Raw genomic sequence first — 26,618 nt, 5'->3', positions numbered from 1 at the left:
GGCTCCCCAGTGCCCACAACCCAGCCCCACAGTCTGCCTAAAGTCGCCCCTCCCCACCTCATGTCCAAGGGCACTCCTTGCACACCCACTCCACTCCAGCCCCTAGCACCCCAGGATGCCCCTGCTGTAGCACCCCCACACTGTCCCCCACCCCTCCAAGGTCAGGCCCCTTCCTGTCCCTGCCTTTGTCCATGCCTTTCTCTGTCCCCAGATGCCCTTCCCCTGTCCTCTGACTGGTGAACTCCTCACCATGCCAATTCCTGCTCATATGTCACCTCCTCTCCTAAATTCTCTACACCCCCAAGGAAATTTTGACAGCCTCTCGGTTCACATGTATCAGCACGTGTCTGAGCTCCCGAAACTGTCGGCTGTCTTAGCTTTATAACCCCCACCCCCAGTGCTTTGCCCAGTTTATTTTCTTACTTAAACCATAGGCGGAATCTATTTCATACATTATTTGAGGCCTAAAAACACATAAAGTTTATTTATAGTTAGTAAGTATCAAAGGAAATCTGGAGTCAAAATAAATCAAATGTTAATATTTTAAAGAACGAGAATTCACCTTACTTACTATAATTTAGCAATGAAAGAAGAACAAAGACTTGGCATTTCCCTTTATTCAACCTGTGATCATAGAGTGCCAAAGAGAGCCAGCCTTCTTTCTCTCATACTCTGATTTTCAGTCCAACTGTGTTACATCATGTTCTAGAAAATCACACAGGCTCAATTCTTTCCAAAATGCCAAAGCAAATCTGAACTGAAAAATTACTGGGTGATATGTGCATATAGCTGTTTAACAGAAACTGTAATTTGGATACTATATTAAGCTGGAACTGGATCCTACCTAAAAAGAAATATTTGTGCTTCTTTTTTTTTTACAGCATTTTTATGCATCACTGCGTGTATTTACCATTTTGGTCAGGAGGCAGGGAGGGCATTTTTGAGATTGGAATTCTTAAACAGGAATATTCAGACACAAATAGGACTTTAAGGAGTTTCCAAGAATCTCTTATCTCAACTCCAAGGTTAAAATATGATAGATCAGAAGAATACAGCTCATAATTTACTTCTATTCAACAAGCATTTATTAAGTGCCAACCAAGCACCAAGTAGTGGGCAAAAATGTATATGTCACAGTATCTGTTTTGAAAGCACTCACCTTCTAGCAAGGGAGGTGGGTGTACGTAAATATATAACATAAGGCAGGGAAATAAACTTAATAATAGAAACCAGGGGCGCCTGGGTGGCGCAGTCGGTTAAGCGTCCGACTTCAGCCAGGTCACGATCTCGCGGTCCGGGAGTTCGAGCCCCGTGTCAGGCTCTGGGCTGATGGCTCAGAGCCTGGAGCCTGTTTCCGATTCTGTGCCTCCCTCTCTCTCTGCCCCTCCCCCGTTCATGCTCTGTCTCCCTCTGTCCCAAAAATAAATAAACGTTGAAAAAAAAAATTAAAAAAAATAATAGAAACCAGCCATGACATACATATTTGTCTAGATGCTACTTCCTTCTGTCCCCATCAGATCTGGACTCTCAGCTTTATTCGTATTCAAATCCTAAAACGTATTCGGAACCACCTTCAGCCTTTGGCACTTTTGTGGGGCATCACAGTGACAGGGTGGCAGGATTTTGTGGGAGCTGTGCACACGGCCTTCCTTTAGCATATTTATACCTGGCAGTAGAAATTCAAAGCGTGTCAAAGAATGCTGGGGCTTTGACCCAATTTCTTGTTTGATTATACACGTTGTTTTCCCTTAATCAAATTTCTAGCTATTATCTCCTAAAAGGTAGCTTGAAGCTTTTGAAAAGTAGATGGGGTCATCAAGATTAAGTAATACCAGTAATGCTTGTTGCTAGTAGCATGTTTCTGCTGCTTCTTTTTTTTTTTAATTTGTTCATGTTTATTTATTTATTTTGCGAGAGCATGAGCAGGGAAGTGGCAAAGAGAGAGGGAGAGAGAGAATCCCAAGCAGGCTCCACGCAGTCAGCACAGAGCCCAACATGAGGCTCGATCCCACGAACTGTGAGATCATGACCTGAGCCAAAATCAAAAGATGGACACTTGGGGTGCCTGGGTGGCTCAGTCGGTTAAGCGTCCGACTTCTGCTGAGGTCATGATCTCACGGTCCGTGAGTTCGAGCCCCGCATCGGGTTCTGTGCTGACCGCTCAGAGCCGGGAGCATGTTTCAGATTCTGTGTCTGCCTCTCTCTCTGACCCTCCCCCATTCATGCTCTGTCTCTCTCTGTCTCAAAAATAAATAAACGTTAAAAAAAATTAAAAAAAAAAAAGATGGACACTTAACTGACTGAACCACCAGGTGCCCCATGTCTCTGCCTCTTAGCCTTCTTGACAGACAGAGCCAGGAGGTATATGCATGTATATGTACAGATGCATACACACACATAAAAATGTGTGCACACACAAGTACATATAAACACGCACGTACATAATTTCAAGATCATGAATTTACACTATCTCAAAGTCAAACCCATCCCACAGTGTTCTGTCTAGCCTTCTCCCATTCCATATCTATGTCTCCTTTTCCGCAACGAGATCCCTGGCTTCCAACAGCAACTCCGGGGTACTCACTTTGGAAAAATGTTTGGCAGTACAAACTATCATTAAACATACATGTGCCCGTGATCCAGAAATTCTACTTCTGGGGACATCTCCCAACAGAAATGAGGACTTATATCCAGCAAAAGCATACACAAATGTCTATAGCAGCTTTACCTATAAGAGCCAAAAACTAGAAACAACCCCCAGACCAGTCAATAATGGAAAAAGCAAATAAATTGTGGCATATTCATACAATACTAAGTTGCTGTGGAAACTAATGAACTACTGATAAATGCAGCAGTTTGGATGAATCTCATGGACATGATGTTAAGTAAAAGATGTCCAGCACAAAAGAATAGTATTCCATTTACTCAAAATACAAAAACGAGCAAAATTAATGGTGCTAGAGGGCAGAGTAGTGATAACCCTGGAGGCTTGTGGGGACAGAGTAATGACTTTGAGGGAGCAGGAGGGAGCCTTATGGGGGTCTGGAATGGTCTATATCTTTATTTGGGTTGTAGTAACACAGTTGTAATACCAAGATAAGAAGTCATCGGGCTATAAACATAGAATTTAAATACTTTGCTGTATGAATTATATCCTAATTTTTAAAAAAATTGATACAGCTACCAGTTGGGTTGCTGGAAATTCGCTCAACTGAAATGAATTAATCAAACAAATCTCACATGTGTTCAAGAAATGACGACTACATCAGAGCTTAATCATCTGCCTGGCAGCTACTGCTTTTCTGTTGTAAGACGCATGCCATGTCCATAATGTAAGAATGGGGAGAATCGTGCATCCTAGGATTTAACAACACAGTGTGTGGGCTTATCCGGTGTCTTGAGATAATTTTTGATTGTTGAGCTGAATTGGACTCTGTTTTACACCGTACCCCACCCAGGGCCAGTCATCGCTCAAACCCGTCATGGCGTATGCCTTGTAAATAAAGTCACATGAATCTAGGTGCCCTCTAGGATCAAATAATGATAATGAAATCCCTGGAAAGGTTGGCGCTGGGAATCCTCAATGCCCACAGACGGGGAGGGCGGGTGTCGTGGTGACAGCTTCACTGGTAGGGTGGAATACAGCCACAACCTCCAGACCGGCCCTTTGTCCTCCCTGTTCTCAGCGTCTGCCCTGTTGTCCAGGCAAAGCCAGATATGAGACATGAAACCATTCCTGCCTTGATCGAGAAGCTTTCCCTGTTGATCAGGACTCGAAAATAAGAGATGGTTATAATAAAAATTAAAATATAATAAAGTAAGGGTGGTTTTCCAACTTTCAATATACCACAACCACCTGGAGGGCTTGTGAAACCCATATGCTGGACCCCACCCCAGAGCCTGGGGTTCAGCCAGTCTGAAGCTACACCTCTAACCAGCTTCCAAGGGGGTGCTGGTGCTGCTGGTCCAAGGACCACACTTTGAGAACTACTGGTAGAATGGAAAGAATATGAAATCAGAGCATCAAAGCTCAAGTCCTGAACTCCACTAATAATCTATGACTTTGAGCAAACAACTTAATCTCTCTGAGCCTCTTTCCTCTTCTGTGTAACAAAGGTACTATGTGTCCTGTTTGCCTTATGCAACTGGCTTTGGTATTACGTGAGTTCCTTTCTGTTTTGAAAACCGTAAATCATTAGACCAGAAGGTCTTCAATTCTTTGTGCCGTGGACTCCCTTCTCAGATCCCCTCTCAGACCACTGATTTTAAATCCATAAAATAAGATACAGAAGAGTACAGCAGAAACCAATTGCACTGAAATATAATTATCAAAATATTTTTAGAAAAAGACTTGCTTCTTAGTAATTTTTAGTAGCATGTGCGTCTTTAAGATAGGAGATCTCACGGGGAGTCTAATCATCACTGTCGTTGCAGGATAGTGATAGGTTTTTAAACAATATTTCAGACTACCTGGAACATCTGTAATGTCCTATGAATACATAGGTGATTTCTATTGGTGACAAAGTCCCCAGAGAAACTGCTAATTCCATTAGGATACAGCGCACAAAGTACTGCTGATACTGTTAGGATTGGTGGCTGAATTTATCGTAGAAGGAAAGCTACACTTAGGATGTAACTGACCCCTCCAAGGTGGTAGTGCGAGGTGAGTAGGTGTCTTCCGTTTTCAGGATATCCAGATGAGCGAGCATATTCTGAGACTCACTTGGGTTTGTGCCCACACGTGAGCTTCCGTGGAAGCCCATAGACTGGGGCGACGATGGCAGGGCCGCAGACCTCCAGCTGGCATCACGAGGCGGCCAGTGATGTCTGACCCTTTCGTCCTTGCTCCTGGTCTGCCACTTCCCAGACAGCTTCTTAGAACTGCCAAAACATGGAGAAGCTTGGAATTTTGTTAGGAGGAACTCCGTTCTCATTTCCCAAAGGGAGAAACACGACAAGCTCGCAGTGATCTGTTGGCTGTCAGGAGGCCACCTTTCTTGTTGGGACGCGGGGCCTGGCATTTCAGCCGGCGGCAGCAGGCGTTAAGATTGTGGGATAAAGTGCCTGAGAAGCAGGGCTTAGTTCTATAAGTGATTCCTAAGTGAATCTTGGAGAAGGGCTTTGTTGGTGCAGATAGTTTAGGCCAGACGTAGATGCCCAGAGTTGGCAGCTAAAACGAACGAAAGGCGTATGTCAAACGAGAGTGGAGGTTTCCCCTTATTGACACAGTTGCGACAAGCTTCGCCAAAGCTTGACCTTCCATGAACACACCCGCTAGCGAGAGCGATGAGTCACCTGCACCTTTTTGTGGGGTAGTTCTGGACACCCTTACGCAGCCCTGGAACTGCTTACAGGCACGTAAATTGTGGGTGCAGCTGCTTTCAATATGCAAGCCCAGGTGGGACTAGTTCTGGAACCGTTTCAGAAGCTAACCTGTGGGCATATGGAATCAGGCCCATGTCTGCTAAAAACCTCACATGGCTTTTTTTAATGCTTTGCTATTATATGGTGAAAGATTCACCTAAACCCAGAGAGCAGGGGCAGGGGTAACAGTAGTAGATGGTAAAAAGATTTGGGGTCCCCATGTTTTAGTTCCTGGGAAACCCTCACAGTTCCCTCCTACGCGGTATTTCAGATGGTTTTTTAATGGACTTTTTGGTTTCCAGATAACAACCTCTTCTACGATATTGCCATTAAGAGCAATAAAACCTTAGCCGGAACCTACATCAGTTCTGAGCTTTGGATGCTCTGAATGAGATTTTAAGAAGAACCAGTAAAAAGGGGGAAATATGTATATCCCTCGGGAGTATTTCTGCTTGTACCATGTCCCTTAAATTAACTGAAAAATGTTGAAGCTTTAAAGAAGGTAATATACACATATGGTAAAACAAATTCTAAATGACAATAAAAAGATATAAAATGGGAAATAAATGTTTCCCTTCTCATCTCCCATCCCAACCTAAACCCTTGTTCCTGTCCCCAAATGTTAACAGTTTTATGACTTTCTCTGAAAAGCTTTATGCATGGGCATATGTATTTTATGTATATGCCTTTATTTAAAAGTATATACAAATGAGATCATACCAAACACACTATGTTGCATTTTGTTTCGTTTAAACAAAACTGATGGCTCGGTCAGTTAAGCATTCAACTTCAGCTGAGGTCATGATCTCGTAGTTCATGAGTTCGAGCCCCACTTTGCTGACAGCTCAAAGCCTGGAGCCTCCTTCAGAGTCTGCGTCTCCCTCTCTCTCTGCCCCTCCCCGACTCGTGCTCTGTCTGTCTCTCAAAAATAAAACAAACATTTTAAAAGTTTAAATAAAAATTTATCACGGAGTTCTTCTCATACCCACACACACAGACCTATCTCGTTTTTACGGTCACCTAGCATCCCACTGCGTGGACATTCAGTATGGCAAATTATGTAAATAATCCTCTACTGAGGATTGAGGTATTTAGGTTGTTTGGGGGTTTTCTCTATTTAAAAAAATCTGCAGAGAATATCCTTGTTACAAACGCTTTTGTGTCCTTATAAAAGTATATCCCTCAAAGTAGTTTCATGCGAGTACAATTCTTGGGCCAAGTGTGTAGGCACTTAAAGTTTTAGCAATGTAACCAAACTGCCCTCCACTATGGTTGAGTTGGCTTACATTCCCACCAACAATGTTATGGATGCCTGCTTACTCGCACACCTGCCAATTCCGGCAATAGTAAAGGTTTTCAAACATTTGCCATTCTGGTGGGTCAAGAATATCCCATCGTGGTTTTGATTTGCATTTCTTAAATTATAAGTAAGGCAGAGCAGCTTTTCATTTGCTTATGAAATATCGGGACTTGGTTTTCTTTAAATTGCCTGTTGATCATTCCTTGCCTATCTTTCTTTTGAGCTGGTGCCTTTCTCTGCTGTCCAGCTTTGCCTTGAGCAAATACGAATTCCTACTAGGTGGTAAGCTCTCTGCTGATTGCTAGACCTGTAACAGTGAGGAAACACCTTTTGGAGCCGGCAGTGTTCCGGGAGACAAACGTTAGTCCAGTCAGACTCTGAATGGATGTATGTACAGAGTTAAGTGCCTTGGATGAGAGGCTTTCGCATCTCGTAGAACATGTGAAAGAAAAGACAGACCTGACTGGGGGTTGGGGAAGAGCTGACATCTAAAGAACAAATTGGATTTGGGGTTCAGAGAAACACTTCTAGAAGAAGGAACAGATTGTGGAGGGAACATGAGGTATTAGATGAGCTAAAAGAAGGCCAGGGAGCAGAGCACAGAGAGAAGAATAAAAGTGGTGCACAATGAGGCTAGACCACATCACCATGGACCACGTCACCCATTAAGGATTAAGGGCTTCTTCCCTGACAGAAATAAAAAGCCATTGAAGGATGTTGAGCCATAGTTGATGGTCAGATCTGCATTCTGAAGAGATTACTCTGGCTGAGAAGAAGGGAAATTAGGTAGACCAATTAGAAGGTTTTGAGTTAGTCTGGATGAGATCTGGTGGTAGTCTTGCCCTGGATAATGGCAGTGGACATGGAGAGAAGTAGATGGGTTCAAGAAATATGGAGGAGGTCAAGTAAAATTTGATGATGGATTGGATACAGGAGAGGAGGAAGGGAGAGTTGTCCAGGATAATTCCTCCATTTCTAATGAAGCGGATGGTAGTACCACTTACTGACAGAGAAAATGCTGGAAGAGGTCAAGGGCGAGTTCAGACATCTGAGGGCAGCTGTCAAGTAGGCAGTTAGAGAAAGAAGTCTGGATTGGAAACAGAAATTTGGAAGCCAGCGGAATACAGTAATTAAAGCCATGGCATCGGTGTACTTGCCCATGAAAGTATGGCACCCAAATCAGGTCTACTCTTAATCCTCAAGGAATGCTAATATTCAGTAGCTGAGTAGACAAAGATGACACAGAAATGAAAGAACAGATGAGCAGCCTAAGAGCCGGAGGACAGCAAGCTGAGTGTGGTCCCAGACCAAGAATGTTTCCAATAGGATAGAGGGGCCAGTAGGACCGAATGCTGCTGAGACATCTAGCAAGGGGAGGCCTAGAGCATGCCCATTGGATTAGCAACATGGAGGTCCTGGTGACATTAATTATAATTGTTTCAGTGGCATAGTGGGGGCAGGAGTCAGGTTGGAGACGTTGAGAAGTGAATGGCAAGTGAGGAAATGGAGAGGCACTATGGACCACTGTCAAGTGTGGTTTTTGAGAGAAAACAGCTCTAAACTTATTCTTCCTTAGTCTCTACTCTTGACCTTCTTTGCCACTCAGTAAGCTGAATTGATTTTATAATTTGGTATTCGGTGTTCCACAGGTGTGGTCTCCCTGTAGCCATGGCAACCAGCCAACCGGGGATGGAGTCTGCCGGGTGGGGAGAATGGGGGTATACCCACCTCTAAACAGGAGGTTCTGCCACCCCTTGGAGCAACCTGACTCTGCTGGACCCCAGAGACCCACTGTAGAAACGCTGCTGAAAATGTGTTTAAGAAGCAAAGAGTCCTTATATTTTCGAGACACCTCCTGAAAAATATAAGGATAAAGGGGGTCCGGGATTTGCAGAGGGAAACAGGATAAGCCATGAGTTGATAATTATTGACGCTGGGTGATGGGTATACGGTTTATTATACTGTTCTCACTGCTTTTGTTTCTATATAAATTTTTCCATAATACATTGTAGAAAATTAAATTTAGTAAGTCTGTGAAAGTGAGGGTGCAGAGATCCAGTGACCATCACAGGCCCACTGTGTATATGACACTTACCACGGGATCTCCTTTCAACCCAATCCACCATTGGCTTCTGAGTTTCATGGTGTCAGATGCCCTAAGGGAGGAAAGTCAGTTCTCACATGCTGTCCTTTGTCCTCTCATAAACACAAGCACCTTGTTCCTTGCCGCTCTTCTCCTCTCTTACCTCCCCTCCTGAGCACAGACACAGTTTTGTCACTTCTCACCTTCACCAACTTGAACAAGTTCCCTCCCATCCCTGATCAACGCTCTGACGGGGACATGCGCCTGCTTAGCTGTGTCATGAGGATTAATTTTAACCGTGTATGTGGGAGGGTCAGCATGGCTCCCAGCCTCAAAAGCCCACAGAAGTCACGAAGGTCATACAAATGAATGAAGGTGATCAGGTAGGAGAGAATCGTGTGACCCTCTTGACCTATCTTTAGTTTTGTCACTTTTAGTAGAAACACAAGTAGAAAGAATTATAAGCAAGTTTCTATTTCCGTAAGACAAATAACAATGCGGGCATGATCATATAAATGGAATAAATAACCCATAGCCATCAATAAATGGACAGTACACTGAGACTCAGCCTCAGTGTGGGGGAGTATTAGGGAGTGGGGGGTTAGGACAAAGCAGAGCACACAAACCCCATCTAACGGGCGGTCCTCCTCAGCTCCAGCTGGTTCCTGCCATGACAGATTGTAGAGCCAATGGTAACATGTCTTCTTGTTTTACAAGAGAAGCTAGAAGCTACAGAACCCAAATTGAATTTAGGTTCAATTATTTCAAAACAAAACAAAACACTATGACGGCCAAACTAAGCCTATCTGTGGGCCAAAATCAGCTCACGGGCTGCCAATGTGCAACCTCTCACCTAGATAATGGGATATACTACGGTTTCCCTTCCCGTCCTTTTCTCTTCTTCCTCTAACTTTCCCCACCCCCCTCTCTATTTCCTCTATTCTTCTCTCCTGACTACTCTTGCCCTTCTTTTCTATCCTAAGTTCAAGGGGTGGAAGGCATTGAATGGGTTGAAGAAGTGAACCAAGAAGTTGAAGAAACCCGAAGGGATGTGATCTAGATGCCTCACCTCCCTCAGGGCCTAGATCAGTGCCTAGCACATAGTGGGTCCTAATGGAACACTTGACGTGGGGTCACTTCACTTTCTTGTGCATACCCTGCCTTTACCCGAGGAATCATCTCGTTTTTCTCAACAGCTTTGCGAAGTCGTTCTGGCCGCTCCATCATCAACGGGAACTGGGCAATTGACCGGCCAGGAAAATACGAAGGAGGAGGGACCATGTTCACCTACAAGCGTCCAAATGAGATTTCGAGCACCGCTGGAGAATCCTTTTTGGCCGAAGGCCCCACTAATGAGATCTTGGATGTCTATGTGAGTTTGGATGTTTCTGGACTGTTTGAATTTTGCATCTTGCTTCTTCTAAGTCCCACCCTGAGTTCAAATAAGCAACAGATCATTGCCTGTGCTCAATAAAACCATTTGAGCTGAGCCTTTGAGGTGCCTAAATGCTTGGCGTTCACCTCCACCATTCACCTCTGAATGTACCTAGCTCATAGAAACCTTAAACTCTGCCAGATGCTTATTACCCTCAGAGTTTATTGACCCCCTAAAACCATTTTTACTTGTTGAACCAAATCAGAGGCAAAACATACCCTTTATTTCATGAGCATTGGCTCCGCTCCCGGCACTTTTTTCCTAATGCTAATTTGGCATGTTTTCTTTTTATGGCAAAAGAAAGCAAATGCCCAAGGCAAGACAAGACCGCTCAAGTTCCCAGCCCTCTTCAAATTCTATGAAAGCAAAGGAAGAAACGAGAACTGCAGAGTACTCCAGACGATGTGCAATAAAGCTTGAAGGAACAATACAGACGTTTACTACAAGTTCCTTGCCTTACAGAAGACACAATTCGGGATTTATTTTACAAGAAACTAAATTATTAGGTTGCCCAAGAGTATAAAATGGTCCTTATTTTTCAAAGAAACCACTAAAATCCAGTCTTCTTAAAACACTCAGGAAATAAAAAAGGTGACAAGACATAAAACTCAAATCAGGTTTTGATAAAGACGAGCTCAGCCACAGACCCGTACTCTCTTCCCATCTCTAAAGCCATGCCAATCTACATGCTATTTGCTGTCTTAGGATTCTATAAATATTCGTTCTCCAGCTGTACAGTTACATGTTCATTCCTGTTGGGCCTAGTGGCTCATAGACTAGAAACTATAAAAGAAGCCTTGTTATAGTTAATTTTGAATATTTTTTTTTAAGACTGTCCAGTTGGTTGTTGGACTCTGGGTAAGTTTCCAATGGCATCAGGGGTAAAAACCCAGGCTGTTAAAGGCCCGGTGTGGGTGGTCTGGGATTCAGTGGCCAACAATAATTTCATAAATGGGACAGGGTTTGCACTGGCAGAATGCTCATACAGAAGAGGCATGGGGGAGGCAGGGAGGGTTTCCAGCCTCAGACCCACTGTTAAAAGAGAAACGAGAGAATTAGGGGTAGATGGTGGGAAACAGAGGTCACCCCACTTCCCCCCTTGGGGCTCTGTGCTCACCACCATGGTTCCTGGGTGTAGGGAGGTCAGTGGTTCTCATGTCTGCCTTCCCACAGGTGATTGTAGAATGGAGGCCCCTTTTCACATGTAGGAAGAAGGTAAGGGATGATGGCGGGCAGAATGGACACTCTCATGAACAAAACAGGTCCCACCATGCAGGAGTGACTCGGAGACGCTTGTGGCTTAAAGATTCCAAGAGATAGCTGTGATTCTAACCTCTTGCTCCAGATGAAGAAATCAAAAACCATGAGACCATGGGACTTGTTCTAGGGTATACAACTGGCCAACAGGAGAACCCCTTTATAAAGCAGTAGGGACAGTGTCTCCTTGCCTGGCTTGTATTTACACTCAGGATTCCCATTCTGCTGCTCCGTTTAGCCCAGTGCCCTGCCCCTCGCCAGGAAGGCCATAGGCACAAAGGACTCTGTGTTCCAAAGCCAATAGGGAGGGATTTTCTCTGCAAAGACCTGCTGATTGATTTTGTGGTTTTTGTCCCAGATGATGTTTAATTCCTGACTTCTGCTGCTTCCTGCTTGATATCTTGCTTTTGTCATTGGTTCCTGAGAGAACAGGAACCAGGGAGACTTACTTGCCTTACACCTGTTTTCCTGACCCCCCGCCCCCCCCAACTCTCTGTGGCTCTGGAGCTTTCCATGGATGAGAGGGGATGAGATCCAGAGCGTGAATGAGGGAGAGGGTGGGGCAGACCTTTCCTGAGCCAGCCTCATGGCCAGATAGGGTTCTTTGAAGGAACCTCAGGGATGCCAGGCTGGCTCTGCCCAAGGCGGCTGGCTCTTCTTTGCATGATTTTCTCTCGCCACCTAGTGTTCAAATGTGTTTCCCTGTAGCGTAGACATGGCTGTCTGGGCTATTTTGAGAGCACTGAGCACAAACTAAGCTATGGTATAAGATGGTTGAGAGCCAACAGAAAGGTTCTGCTACCACTGGTCCCATCTTCCTATTTGGAATGTATAAAATCTTGACTTTCCCTCTAGTTTTCTTCCAAGTTCTTCATTCTTCAAAAGCAAAGAACAAAAAACAATCCAGGAAGAGCTTTCATTTAATCTGCCACAGGTTCACTAATATGATTAGATCTGAATCAACCCACTCATTAATAGATAGTGCCATTTATACCACGGAAACTTGGCCCACAGGCAAGGTGTGTGTGACAGTGCAGTGACATTGACCTTTGTGTTGTCAGATGATACACCAGCAGCCTAATCCGGGAGTCCACTATGAGTACGTCATCATGGGGACCAACGCCATCAGCCCCCAGGTGCCTCCTCACAGGAGACCAGGTAAAATCTCTTGTGTTTCTGCCAAGCATGCCTGCTATTTCCTTCTAAAGCCCCCCTGTCTCTTCCTGTGCATCTCCCTTGTGTCTCTCAGTCAACGTGGAGAAAACCCATGGGCACGCACTTGATATCAGAGAATGCTTTACTATTTGTCTGAGCCTTTGCTGATGAGCGTGTCTCATTCACTTGATTCAAAAATGAGGTGGACATCCTGAATCTATCTTTCCAGTTCGACATTTGGAAGCACCTCGTATTAGGTTCCTACAGCTGCCCTAACAAATTTTCGCAAACTTAGTGACTCAGAACCACACAAATTTGCTATCATACGGTTCAGGAGGTCAGAATCTGTCCAACACGGGTCTTGCTGGGTGGGAACCAAGGTGTCGGTGGGCCGTGCTCCTATGGGAGGCCCTAGGGGGCTCTGTCGCCCTGCCCTTTCCATGTCAAGAGGCCTCCTGAACTCCTTGCTTCTGGGCCCCTTCCCGCATCTTCAAAGCCAGCTGAGTAGCACCTTTGGATCTTGGGCTCCGACCCCATTTTTCCGTCATCACATCTCCGTCTCTGACTCTTGTCCTCCTGCCTCTTGCTCGTGAGCGTGCAGATGATGACATCGGGCCCATCCGGACAATCCAAGACAAGTCTCCATCCCCAAATCTTTAACTTCCTCACATCTGCAAAGTCTCTTTTACTATATATGGTAACATATTCACAGGTTCCAGGGATTAGGATGCAAACATCTTCAGAGGGCCATTATTCTGTCTACTTCATGCCTTTTCTCTTGGTCGCCTTTGCTTCCGTCAACACTGCTTTGACTTATAAGAAAAGAATAATGAGTTCACACCTAGCTGTCTACCTCTTTCCCGTGGGCTTTGCTGACAGACACAGCAGGCAGCCCTCTGACTCCACAGATATTTCTTTACCAAATGATAATGGAGCCCACCACCCAAACGGAGACTTTCTTTTCCATCTTTTGAACAGGAAGGTCTGCATAAATATTAATGGTATCATCACCCACACACTGAGTCCTTGCTCTGTGCCAGATACTGCTGAGCCCTTCACACAGATTAACTCATCAAATTATCACAATAGTGCTCAGAGGAAGGTGCTATTATTAGCCTCATTTTAAAAGTAAGGAAATGGAAGCTTAGATTGACTTATTTGCCCAGGGACCTCAGGCCAGCCTGTGTGACTGTGTAACTGTTACGCTTCTTTGAGTTACCTGGTGTGACAACTGTCCTGGGAAGTGAGGGCACAGGAGGCCCGGCCCACCATCCTTCTCCAGCCCACCAGATGGATAACCGGATTATCTGATTGTCACAGGTCAGGCAGAAACCACCTGGCTGCATGGAGACAACAGGGTGTGTGCCCAGCCTATGGGGTGCCCGTGTTGTCCAAACAGCAGAACGACACATAGTCTGAGAAACCAAGTGCAGATGGCAGAATATTGAGGTTACTGAGGTCTGATGCTGATCGATAAGGCAATTGGACAGACTACTTGAAATCATATAAGGTGATGATGACTGATAACAAACCTGATGAGTCTCAGCTGATCGATAGCATGGGATTGATGACCTGGGACAGGCAGGCCCAGAAGGAGTCAGTTGTAGAAAGTTGGTGAGGAGGGGCATTCTGGGAGTCGGCTTTACCCTCCATGAACTCAAATTCAGCTCTGCTGGTTTCTGCTGGCTTGCTTCAGACAAGTCAGGAACTCTCTGAGCACATCCCCAGTCTACAAAATGGTGAGGGGAAAAAACCCTACACTCCCAGGATTTTTTTGGAGGCGACAGGCAGTGGAAAAGGATTGAATATCAGGTATCCATCCCGGCACGGTGCCCAGTGTATGCGAGGTACGCAAATGATTTTAAAATGTTTTTGTCTGGTAGCATTTTAGTCTCACTTATAGCGGGATGACTAGTCTTGATTCTGTTGATTTAAACTGCATATAATTTAAGCCATGAAATATTTTAAGTAGCCAACTAAATAAGAAATACGGGTGAAGGGTGGGAGAGCCCTAAGTTTTAACCGGATTCTACAGTAACTCTGGGATCTGCCTCCTTAGTTTGTATCGAACTTGAACAATATTCGGTCAAAATAGAAATATATAAAATAAGATACAAGTGCTCCATAACTGGCCAAACTTGGAAGCAACCAAGATATCATTCGTTAGGTGAATGGATGAATAAGCTGTCTGGTACCTCCAGACAGTGGAATGTTATTCAGCACAAAAAGAAATGAGCTGTCAAGCCATGAAAAGACGTGGAAGAAAGGTCAGTGCGCATTATTAAAGTGAAAGAAACCGATCTGAAAAGCCTCCACGCTGCATGATTCCAACCATACGACATTCTGAAAAAGGCAAAACTATGAGGACGTTAAACAGGTTCCCAGGGGCAAAGGGGGAGGGAGGGACGAATAGGCAGACGGAAGATTTTGAGGGCAGTGACACTATTCTCAATGCTACCGTAATGGTGGGTACATAGCACTACACATTTGTCGAAACCCATAAATTGTACGTCACCAGACTGAGCCCTGATGTAAACCATGGGCTTTGGGTGATAATGGTGTGTCGATGCAGGTTCGTGGATGGCAACAGCTGTCCTATTCTGGTGCAGGATGTTGATGGGGGAGGCTGTGCATGTGTGGGGCCAGGGAGGATATGGAACCTTTCCACTTAATTTTGCTGTGACCCTAAAACTGCTCTAAAAAAAAGAATAAGGTCTATGAAAAAAAAGAAAAGGTAATATGCCCCGACCTCATCCCTCCCACCCCATCCCAAGAGGGAATATCTCTTTGCAACTTGGTGGGATTCCACACAGCCCTTTCCTGTGCACATAGAAACACGCTTACAGCCCCTTGGAACCTTTGCCTGAAATCCAAGTGTACAAGGGACATTGCATGCTGGGCTTTTCCAGAAGTCTAACTGAGATCTCACCTCAACTGCAAACCTATTTGAAACTTGTAGAAAATTCGATCTCAGTCAATATGGGGGCCCCCCACACACCCCTGATAGGAGTGAAGATCACCATGAGTAAGGTCTGCGGTGCTCAGGAAGCCCCAGCCCCCTGACTCCACCCTCTCCTCGCCTTGGAAATACTTCTCCCTCTCCCTGTGTCTCTCAAAAAAATGCTTTCCACCTTTCCCTCCTTTCTTTTCCTCTTTTCCCTCGACTGGCTGGGTATCTGGGCCTCCTTATCCTTCCTGAGAACTCAGGCTTTCACTGTAGGAAGGAAGAGCTGTTGACTTTCAGCAGCTTGTACTCTCTCTCCTGCAAAACTCCGAGGCCAGAAAACCTAAGGGCTTGGCCACTTGGACTGGGAGAGGAGGAGGAACAGACGCAAGGGGCAGAAAGCAGATTTAATCTCCGGAGGTGTCCAGCCACACCTCTGCATGTATGTGTATGCAGGCTAAACTCTGCCGTGCTTTTTCCTCTCGTCAAACAACAGATCGGTCATCTTTCCATATCACAACATATATTTTCTCCGTTTTTTTTTTTTTTGTTCCATTCTTAAAAAAAAAAAAAAAGGTAACCTAGCATCCCTTCATGGTTGTAGCCTGATGGTTTTTAACCAGGACCCTGGTGGACATTTAAATCCACTCCATTGTTTGGCTATTTCAAATAACTCTTTACTAGCCATGGTTGTACATGCAGCTTTATGCAAAAGAATGGGAATATTTGCACGATGAATGTCCTAGAAACTGAATCACTAGGTCAGGAGGCACGTGCGTGTAAAACGAGGGTGGATGTGACCAAATTGCCCTCCAAAAATTTGTGGCTATCTACCCTCCCCTTCCCCGGTGTATTTCCCTGTACTTTCCATGAGGGGTTTAGGGATTTTAGGGTCTCCAAAGTTTCTGATACTTACTGTCAGGCTAATAACGTTGTGGTGGTAGTTTTTGTTTTCGCATGTGGTTCTTTAACTATGAGTGAAGTTGAGCGTTGTTGTGTGACTTTTGGCTGTTTGTATTTCTTTTTACATGACTTGCCTCTTCCTGGCCCTTGCCTGCTTCTCCTCCTGAGACATCCGTCTTTCTCTCATTCGCTTTTAATAATGGTTTGGATATTAGGGAAATGAGCATCTGCACGTTTTAAACACATGTGTTGTGAATTAGAAATGGTGGCATTCTGCATAATCTCTAATGTTGAAGGGATCTCCTCCGTGGGACTCAGTGTCCAGACCGATCTCTCTTCTGTGTGTGCACCTGCCTCTCCTAGGGGAGCCCTTCAACGGCCAGCTGGTAACGGATGGGAGGAGCCAGGAGGAGCGAGAAGAGAAAGAGAGGACCGAGGAGAAGGAAGGAGATGGTGGGGTGCCTGAAGTATTCACCTCAGGATCAGCGCAGGCCTTCCCAGTCAGGCATCCCGATGGATTTTCTCCCCATCGACCGGACGATTTGGTGCCGGCGGCACCGCAGTCCCCACGGCGAAGCCGGGACCACAACTGGAAGCAGCTCGGGACCACAGAATGCTCAACGAGTTGTGGGAAAGGTGAGCTCGAGTGTGGGCCGGGAGGGTGTCCGCAGATCCCTGCCCCCCGCCCCCGCCCCCCGGTGAGGAACGCGTAGCTGGGCTCGAGGCACGCGGCAAACCCTCCCCTCCTTGAGCTTGACTGTGGGATTGGTCACTGGTGTGACGTTGTGTTGAGGCTCCCCAGGACCCCCCCCAAGCCTGATGATCCCCAAGAAGGACATGCAAGACTCAGAGAAGCTGCCATGCTTGCAACTTTTACAGTGAGAAGATACAGACGGGCATCATCAGAGGGGAAAACGCGCGTGTGGCCAGGTCCAGGAGAAACCAGGGGCCAGCTTCCAGGTGTCCCATCCCAAGACAGTTGCACATGGATGCATTGAATTCTCCCAGCAATGAGGGGTGACCGCAGGAGCCAAGTAATGCCAACCGGAGAAGCCCCTCGAGCTTTGGTGTCCAGGGGGCTTATTGTGGCTCAGTCGCATAGGCACGTAGCCCCCACGTTACCGACATTGGCACCCAGAAGTCAAACTGAGAGACAGGACATGGCCCGAGACCTCAGGCACAGAAAAACAGGCACTCACCCGAATCGCATTGTTGGCATAAACTCTCTTGTCACACTGATACAGCGTGGTCCCAAGACATAGAGAAACACCCCTGTCAGCCGGATATTCCACGGGCTCAAGGGGCCGGTCCTGAAGATGGGCCTTTCTTTGGAGTGTGCAGGGTCTGAGCACCCTGAGTTAACCCTCTCCTGCATGCCACACTCATTAATGGCCACAGAATGTGCTCACAAAGTGTAAGGTCACACAAATACCAGACAAAACTCATTCTCACATCTGAGATTCCGGAAAAAAGCATGCTGACTGGGCTTGAGGTGTTAGCTGGCTTTCAGGCTCACCAGCACTCACAGCTCTCTCCTTTCTGTAAAATCCTCATCCTGTATCATCCCATTATCCCGACCCCGTCGGCTGAGACCCCAGAGACAAGCCTGCAGCCCAACGTCGCCAGCTCTGTGGACTCCTTGCAGGAAGGGAGACCGCACACCAGAGGGCACACGGGGCATCTCCCTAAACCAAAGAAAAGAGAAGAGTTACAGGACTGGGGAGAAGAGTGGATGGTGTGCAGGTGAAATTTACGTAAAGCTGGTCGTGATAGGCTCAAAACAAAGCGTGGCTGTGTGCGAGCGGGTCAGTATCAGTCTCGGTCTGAACTGTGAAGGCGATCCAGGGCCCTGTTTCCTGGAAAGCCCCAAAGCTAAGGTAGATGTGGAATGTGGTGTCCAGAAACCCCTTCTCAAACCTGTGGCACCTGGTTGGAAATGGATGCTGTTTCCCAGTTTCAAGGTGGCCTAGATCCCCAGGGCAAGGATTTGCCTGTGACCATCCAGGAACTGTTTTCCAGGGATACCAAATGCATAGTAATAGCCTTCTGTTTGTAATGAAGTCCTATTGGTGACCCTGGAAGAGCTGTGCTTTGAGGGGAGGTTACCACAGAAACGGGGAGACTGTATCTCAGAAAGTTTCTGCGGACAGGAAACTGACACACTGAGAATATTGGTTTGGGGACATTTTTTTTTTTCTTTTCTTCAAGAGGCTTGTACCTGAAGGCACAAAATCCGGAAACTTTGACAGAATTTGTGCATGGAAAAGCCTTTCGCCACCGCCTCAAAGCCTTTATCTTTTTCCCAAGCACATTGGCTTAGTGGCTTTTGAGAATGGGATTTGGGTGTTCTTCACGGGAGCTGGAGCCCCTCCCGCCTGGAACCCCACCAGTCCCATGATGACCGACAACCGGAGAACTGATTTATGGGGCTGGTATTGTGCAGGTTTTATCGTGCTTTTACTTAGTTGATGTGCAAAGAACGTGGACTGGAGATTCGCCCGGCTAACCTCTTTTTCAAGCTCTGTGAGGAAAAATCAAATGCCTATAGAATGTGTCTTAACAGAGGCAGAAAGCTAGAGATGATTACACATTAAGGCCACAACCACTTTAGTGAGGACCCATCCATGAATCTGAAGAGGTGAGCAGTACAAAATGCAGGTGACGTAGGAACTCAGGGTCCAAATGTGTTCTTACCAAATACTCTGTAGTTAGTGGTATGGTGCCCACTAGAGGAACTGTTTACATTTGTGCTAGGTAAAAACGAGGGAAAGTTATAAAAATAAAAATTGTTGTCATGTGGTTTTATATCAAGGATGGCACGTATGGGAGATTCTCTTCCCTTTCACGTCCGTAAAGATCGCCTGGCCCAGCCTTTCCAGGAGGGTGAGATGTAGCCTTGTCCAGAGACCTTTCGGTTTTGCCTCGGGGACTTCATAGGATAAGAACATAGCTGTGCCATTTGCCAGCTGCCCCTTCATGCTGCTCACATGGTCCTGTGTTCACTGAATAGATGCCACTTACCCTGGTGGCCATTCAACAGGTCTCTTATCTGCTCTCTACCAGGCATGATGGAGGGACCCCATCTCCAAAGATTCTGGTTATCTTCCCCCCAGCCAACCTCAGTCTGTGTGATCCGCACGGAGATAAAAAATCTGCCTCCCTTATTATTCTCTGGTATGGAGCCAGCAAACTGTTTAGACCTGCTGAATGAGCACAGATACATCTCCTCTGGGAAGCCCTTCCCAATTCTGCAAGGTCCCACTTATTCCATGGGACCTCCCGGCAATTCGGGACACATTTTTGTCCCAGCTCCGTGTGGCCTAGCGGTCCCCCCGCATGGACACACACTTTGCGTTGCCTGCACCTGGGATCGTACCAAGCACGCATGGGGGCACCCCTCAGGTGATTCTTGAATTAACGAATATATTGTCACCACATCTCAAGTGGGGTGTAGACAGCTTTTAGAAAGCGTGTAAGAGTGGCTTTTACATCTTCATTATATCTTAGATACGCAAGGCTAGTGTTGCCTTACTTGTGTTTTATCCGTAGCTGAAAGAGCGTGGATTTATGTATTCGAAACTGAAGAATCTTTTTCTCTAGATTTCCATATTATCTTGTTTAACGTCCTTAATAGAGTCTTTCTCTTTTGCATTGTGGACCCACACAAACACATACACACGTCATCTGCCCCTCGGATGCCCGGGATGACGTGTGCATTCTCTTCTTTACCCTGATAAACAGCACGGCTTGTCCAGTCAAAGAGACACGGAAGACGTGCCTCGGAAATCAAACGAGAGCAGAGATGTACTGTCCCCCACCCCCGCAACTTGTACTCCCAGCCCCTTTGCTCTCCCTCGTGACAAATGGCAGCAGCCGGGGGTGCCCCTCCCTTGGCTCCCTGGAAGGTTTGCTCCCAGCAGGCAGCAGTGGCCACACCTGCAGGACAGACGAGGCAGCGTGGATGCGGCAGTGTTTTTTGCTCAGCAGTAGTGACAGATGTGCTGGGACCAGGACCTTCTGAGCCTACTGGTGCCGCCCAGCTCTTTTATACACAACACAAATCCACGCCCCCTGCAACCTCACCACTTGTCCCTACACAGACCTCCTCCGGTCCTGGTGGAGCTCACCAGACCACACGTTTCCACAGGTTTCGTGTGAAAACCTCCCTTTTGGGGAAGTGCTTTCAGCATCACGATGTCACCATCACAGAGAGGGGCCCTGCCCCGAGCATCCCAGATGGCTTGTACTCCATCCAGCATTTTGCCCAGACCTCTGGTCAAAATTTTGGCTTGGCCCCGTTGATTCCTAGGGTACCACGACTAGGGTGATTTAATTTTTTTCTTGCTCCGTATTTTGTGCCTCTCTCCACAGTGCCTCACCGGCCTCTATATACTGTCCCCTGAATTCACTGACTTGCCTCAGTTACTCATTTTGGATTACCTGCGGCACCGTCCCCTCCTCCAGGATAACAGAGTCCTGTTTTGATCAACACACACAACACAAAACCCAACGAAAACGATCCCGGATTTTCCCTGCTGCCTGAAGCCCAGCCAGCACCTGACCTCACCACCCCATTCTTGCTTGTCAGCAATTAGAGGCATAATTGAATGGCACGCTGTACAGTGAAGAGATGGCCAGGTGCCATTTTGAGTAACAGTCCCCCTCTCTGCGGAGATCAACAAAGAAAGAAACCATTGTGGTCACCGGAGTCACTAGAGCTCTGGTGCCTTCTCACCATCAGAGAGAGAAAGCCTCTGAACCCATGTCCTCGACTGAACACGGGAGCTGCATGGTGGACAGGCGCTCTGTAAAGGCCGTAAGGGGTTGGGGGAGGCAGGCAGTGGCCATGTGCTAACAGCCCTAAGCAGAACCCATCTCTCCGAGGCACAGAGCATTCCTATGGTTACCTGCATCCTTCTAGCTGAAGATATTAAATTGCCCCCTCATTTGCGTGCCGTGTGGTTGGAATAGTTACTTTTGCTTTCCAGTTCACAAACTTGCTAGCAGAAAAGTTAGACCCACATGGTCCGAAGGGATAAATAATAAGATTTTTACTTAATCCCTTAATAGCTGGGTCCCAAATGGATACCCTGCAAGGCATGAATGGAATCTTATTCATCTTTGTGAAGTGAGCACGATGTGCTTCATGTTCGTTGAATTTAATTAAAAATCTCTTCTTAAAGGAAGCAGGTATGTCACTAGACAAAACTCAATTCCACAAAAATTGTTTGCTTCCTATTAATTAAATTAATTTAAGGGAAAAGTCAGTACTGCTTTTTTACTGAGCTAACAATTATACTTAATTGAGACATGATTTTAAATAATGGTCTCAAGGAATAGCCGCATTAGAAATTTTTACTAGCAGAGTGGTTTTGAAACACATGACCATTTCAGATTCAGAACTGTCTTACAAACTGTCGGGTTTCTTACGAGAACTTCCCTCTGGCTGGGTCATCACACAAGATCAGCTGAAACAAGCATTGACACACTTTTCACGGCTGATGAAATATTGCGACCTTTATGTTAAAAGTTATCCTTCCAGTTTCAATTAAATTGTAGCAAGTTGGGAGTTCAGAAACTCTGAACGCCTGGCCAATTAGCAACAGAGCTAAGACAGAGCTGTAGAATAAGTGATAGTGTTCTGCCCAGCAGGAATTGTGTAGTGGCCTCGACTGGGGGTTGGCTGAGGGGACAGGCAATTATTTGTGAAGAAGCATCTTATTTTTCAGACCGTTGCTTGGCCTGATGACATTTCTCTTTGTACACCTTCACTAGTAATACTCCAGGGCTGCCACCAGGGAGCAGCAGAGAGAGGAAGGCAGAATTGAAAGGGCTTTTTTTTTGAAAGCGACAGATCTCACTTAAAAAATTCTGACTTTCTCTCCAAGACAGATTTATCCACATGAAGCCAGTGAAACTCAGCTGTGTATTTAACACAAAACAACAGGGGTGTCTGGGTGGCTCAGTCGGTTGAGCGTCTGGCTCCTGGTTGCAGCTCGGGTCATGATCTCACGGTTTGTGACTCTGAGCCCCGAGTCTGGCTCCTCAGTGACAGTGCAGATCCCACTTGGAATTCTCTCCCTCTGCCTGTCCCATTCTCTCTCTCATTCTCTCTCAAAATAAATAAAAACTTTTTTTATTTTTTTTTAAATTTTTTTTTTCAACATTTATTTATTTTTGGGACAGAGAGAGACAGAGCATGAACGGGGGAGGGGCAGAGAGAGAGGGAGACACAGAATCGGAAACAGGCTCCAGGCTCTGAGCCATCAGCCCAGAGCCCGACGCGGGGCTCGAACTCACGGACCGCGAGATCGTGACCTGGCTGAAGTCGGACGCTTAACCGACTGCGCCACCCAGGCGCCCCAAATAAAAACTTTTTTTTAAAAAGTGTTTAAAACAAAACAACAAAAACCCTGAGGAAGTTAGTATGATTTTTTGTAGCAAAGTAATAAAAACAAATATTAGATCTCTGATAAGTAGCCATTCAGCATTGTTATTGAGCAGCTGTTATTCTGCTAGGTACTGGGATTACAGGGATGGACAAGAATGAGTTTTGTCTCTGAGAAGCTCACTGTCTCATGGGAAGCAGACATCCACTCAAATACCTAAAAATACCATTGGATCAGTACTTTATTCGGGGAATGTGTGAGATGCTTTACAAAGGGGAAGCCAGCTGCTCCTCTAGCCTGTCTTAAATCTTCCTACTTCTCTGCTTCAGCCTGCCTCTTCATCATACAGGCACACGTTCAGCTGCCTGGACGGCCCCCTCCCTCCAAGACACATGTGCACACAGCTGCCCAAACCCAACCATTCTCTAGGATCCAGCTGGGGCTTCTGGGACCCTTTCTCTGTGATGTCTCCAGAAAACCTGCAAACGGTTATTACTAGTGCTCACAATCTCTCTCCTGCCTAGTGCTATCTTGAACTGTTACGAAAACTATTTTTGCCTGCCCCTAGCAGCTGTGTCCGCAAAGAGATCGTAAGCTCTCCAAGGGCAGTGACTATTCCTACCCTTCTTTGCACCCACAATGCCTGGCGGCCCGTGTGTGTGCATATGGATTGTTCCGTTTCTGTGGCCTCTCTTCATCGGTACCTGGGTATCTCTGTGCATCTCCACCATTCAAGTGTGCGGGACGGTCCCTCAGAAGTTCTTCTTGTGTTTGCAGGATCGCAGTTCCCGATTTTTCGCTGTGTACACAGAAACACCCACGAAGAGGTTCCCGAGAGCTACTGTGACTCCAGCATGAAGCCGACCCCCGAGGAGGAACCCTGCAACATCTTCCCTTGCCCAGCCTTGTAAGATGGCCTCTCGGTGCAGGTGGCCTTTTGTCGGGTCACTTCTACTTGCTCGTGCATAGGACCTCAATCGCAGATACAATCCGGTTTTTAAACCTGTGTACATCTGATTTAGGAACATGAGACTTGGTCTGTGCATAAGCTGCAGTCTGTTCAACACGCGCACCTGTCTCGGGATGCACACAGTTAACTTGCAGCCCTGACCAGCCAGCCTTTGGTAATTAGGAGCAATTACGTTTTAGCCTGGCGAGGAAAGGAGAGAGGGAAGCAGAGAATTACAGTCCAGCGTGGTCAGTGTGGTAGGTGAGCTGTGTACACAGAATAACGCGAGTCACAAAGACAGCAGCCAGGAGGAGTCGGGTAAAGAGTCTCAGGAGAGGTCCGGGGCTGGCTATTGAATGATAAATAGGACACCTGCAGAAGGAAGGACAGGGGAAGGGCCCTAAGAAGGGTCCAAATGTAATCTTCAAAGTAACAGATACATTCTCATAGGTAATGAGCATGCGCCCGTGTCTTATTTAACTGAATGACAAAGCAGGGAGACAGGAGAGGATTGTGAAACTGACGAGTAACTAGAAAAAAAAAAAAAAAAAAGGAATACTGGAAAAAGATTTCTAAGTTCCAAAGTGGGTTACTTTCCTTTACGGAGCCCGATGGCCCTTGGGCCGACCATTAAGAATGCTCTAGGACGAGCCTCACCCGGAAGGATTCTGACGGTTCCGTGCAGGCTGGCTCGGGCGGGGTCTGGCTGTCTTCCTGCGGACCGACGCTGACCCGTCCCTGTCGCTCTCTGTCATTCCCGAGCCAGCTGGGACATCGGAGAGTGGTCTGAGTGCAGCAAGACCTGCGGCCTGGGCATGCAGCATCGCCAGGTTCTGTGCCGCCAGGTGTATGCCAACCGCAGCCTGACGGTGCAGCCCTACCGCTGCCAGCACCTGGAGAAGCCCGAGACCACCAGCACCTGCCAGCTCAAGATCTGCAGCGAGTGGCAGATCCGGACAGACTGGACCTCGGTACGCGGGGCGGGGCGCTCACTGCCTCCCCACCCCCACCCCACCGCCCCACCCCCACCCCGAGACCTATCAGGACAGCCCTGAGGTCTCCTGGAGGGAACCCGTCCCGAGTGGTTCCGGGAGCACTTTTGTGCAACCCGCAGAATAGACCGATGGCTTGGGAGAGTGTCCCAGCCACCCACGGCCAACCTGAAGGGTGAACCCACGCGAGTCACGTGCATACGCGTCTCCTCGCTCTCGCGTGTCCTGAGAAGCCAGGTCCTTCCCGTCTTGCGCCCCTGTTTTACAGATGACAGAACTGAGGCCCAGAGCAGCAGAGTAGGCAGGACATCCGAGAAAGTCTTAGGGAAAAAACTTGTGAGGTGTTCAGGGCTGGGATCCCCCTCCCCTCGGACAGCACTGCGTGGCGGGGGAGGGGGAAAGAGGAACTCAGCCACACAGTGGGTCCCCTGCTCAGGTGGCAGGTGACCAGGATGAGGGCACCACAGCTAGAGAGGCCCCCGGAGGTGACACCACCCATTCCACTGACGTGATCTTGCTGTGTTTTAGTGCTCAGTGCCCTGTGGGGTGGGACAGAGGACTCGAGACGTGAAGTGTGTGAGCAACATCGGGGACGTGGTTGATGATGAGGAGTGCAACATGAAGCTGCGGCCCAACGACATTGAGAATTGCGACATGGGGCCCTGCGCGAAGAGCTGGTTCCTCACCGAGTGGGGGGAAAGGGTGAGCATGGCGGCCGCACACTGGGTTCTGGAGCCGGGCCCAGGGTCCACGTGTTACCGGGCGCCCCAACACCACCAAGACAAATCGCCCGCGAGAAATTACTAGACTTACTAGAAACCACGAGACTTACTACAAGTTACTAGACTTACTAGAAATTACTAGGATTACTAAAAATTACGAGGGTAATTTCTGACTTTGGGGAAAAGGCCCAGAGACGACCTCTCGCAGGCTTTCTATCCTTATAGGAAGACGGAGGGCCTCCAAGAGGGAGCACTGGGTGTGAAAGAATATTAGTTCTCCTTTGCACCCCAATGAATATTAAATAGTGAATTTACTATTGGATTTCTAGCCATCCCAGAACTCCTTTGTGTTCAGAGTAAACTGGGCAAATTTAGTGCACAAGCAGATGAATAAAAAGAATGACGCTGGGCTTTCATTTTTCTGTAGGGAAGACTTTTTAAAATAATGTTGGATGGGGGCACCTGGGTGGCTCAGTCTGTTAAGCATCTGACTCAGTTTCAGCTCAGGTCATGATCTCACGGTTTCATGAGTTCAAGCCCCACATCCGGCTGTGCACTGACAGCTAGGAGCCTGCTTGGGTCTCTCTCTCTCTCTCTCTCTCTCTCTCTCTCTTCCTCTCTCTCTGCCCCTCCCCTACTCACGTCGTCTCTGTCTCTCTCAAAATAAATAAATAAACTTGAAAAAAAATTTTTTTAATAACGTTGGATGAAAATAATTTTTGTCAAATATACATAAAACCTTCAGCTAAAATATCGGTTTCCTATAATATAAAAGTTTATGATACACAGAATTTATGATACCAATTTAAGTTATGAAACAAAGGAACAAAATAGCTTAAAGTCTGGAGCACTTAAACCCTTTTAATCCTTAATCCATTGTATGTAACCTCATGAAGAATATGCAGTGCTCAAGGTAATAAGTTCTTCTGTGAATATCCAATGATTTGTAAGTCCAAACAGACTGGAAACTTAGAAATTTTTCTGAAGGTTCACATTCCCTAGAGCAAATGAAAGTTTCAGAATGCTTGTGTAAAGGCTAAAATAGCTGAAATTATTTTCTCAGGAAATGCTTTATCTTGATCAATCATTATTCTAGAATGCAAAGAAAATTATTTACAGAAAACA

The 26,618-nt window shown here is 46.6% G+C and overlaps 1 protein-coding gene across 1 annotated transcript in view; it reads left to right on the top strand.

Moving 5' to 3' along the window:
• Positions 1–26,618, top strand: part of THSD4 (thrombospondin type 1 domain containing 4) — a 194,674-nt gene that overhangs the window by 147,435 nt on the left and 20,621 nt on the right. The window contains exons 3-8 of the mRNA XM_047074427.1: positions 9,944–10,119; positions 12,501–12,597; positions 16,805–17,077; positions 23,608–23,737; positions 24,546–24,750; positions 25,300–25,473. Of these exons, the coding sequence (XP_046930383.1) occupies positions 9,944–10,119; positions 12,501–12,597; positions 16,805–17,077; positions 23,608–23,737; positions 24,546–24,750; positions 25,300–25,473 (1,055 nt within the window). The remainder of the gene's footprint in view (positions 1–9,943; positions 10,120–12,500; positions 12,598–16,804; positions 17,078–23,607; positions 23,738–24,545; positions 24,751–25,299; positions 25,474–26,618) is intronic.

The sequence above is a fragment of the Lynx rufus genome, unplaced genomic scaffold (assembly GCF_022079265.1).
Source record: "Lynx rufus isolate CCGP_SWC_20201006 ecotype Redwood Valley unplaced genomic scaffold, mLynRuf1.p SCAF_13, whole genome shotgun sequence".
NCBI lineage: Eukaryota > Metazoa > Chordata > Mammalia > Carnivora > Felidae > Lynx > Lynx rufus.
The sequence above is the reverse complement of the archived record's forward strand: the minus strand, read 5'-3'. Positions and strand labels throughout refer to the sequence as shown.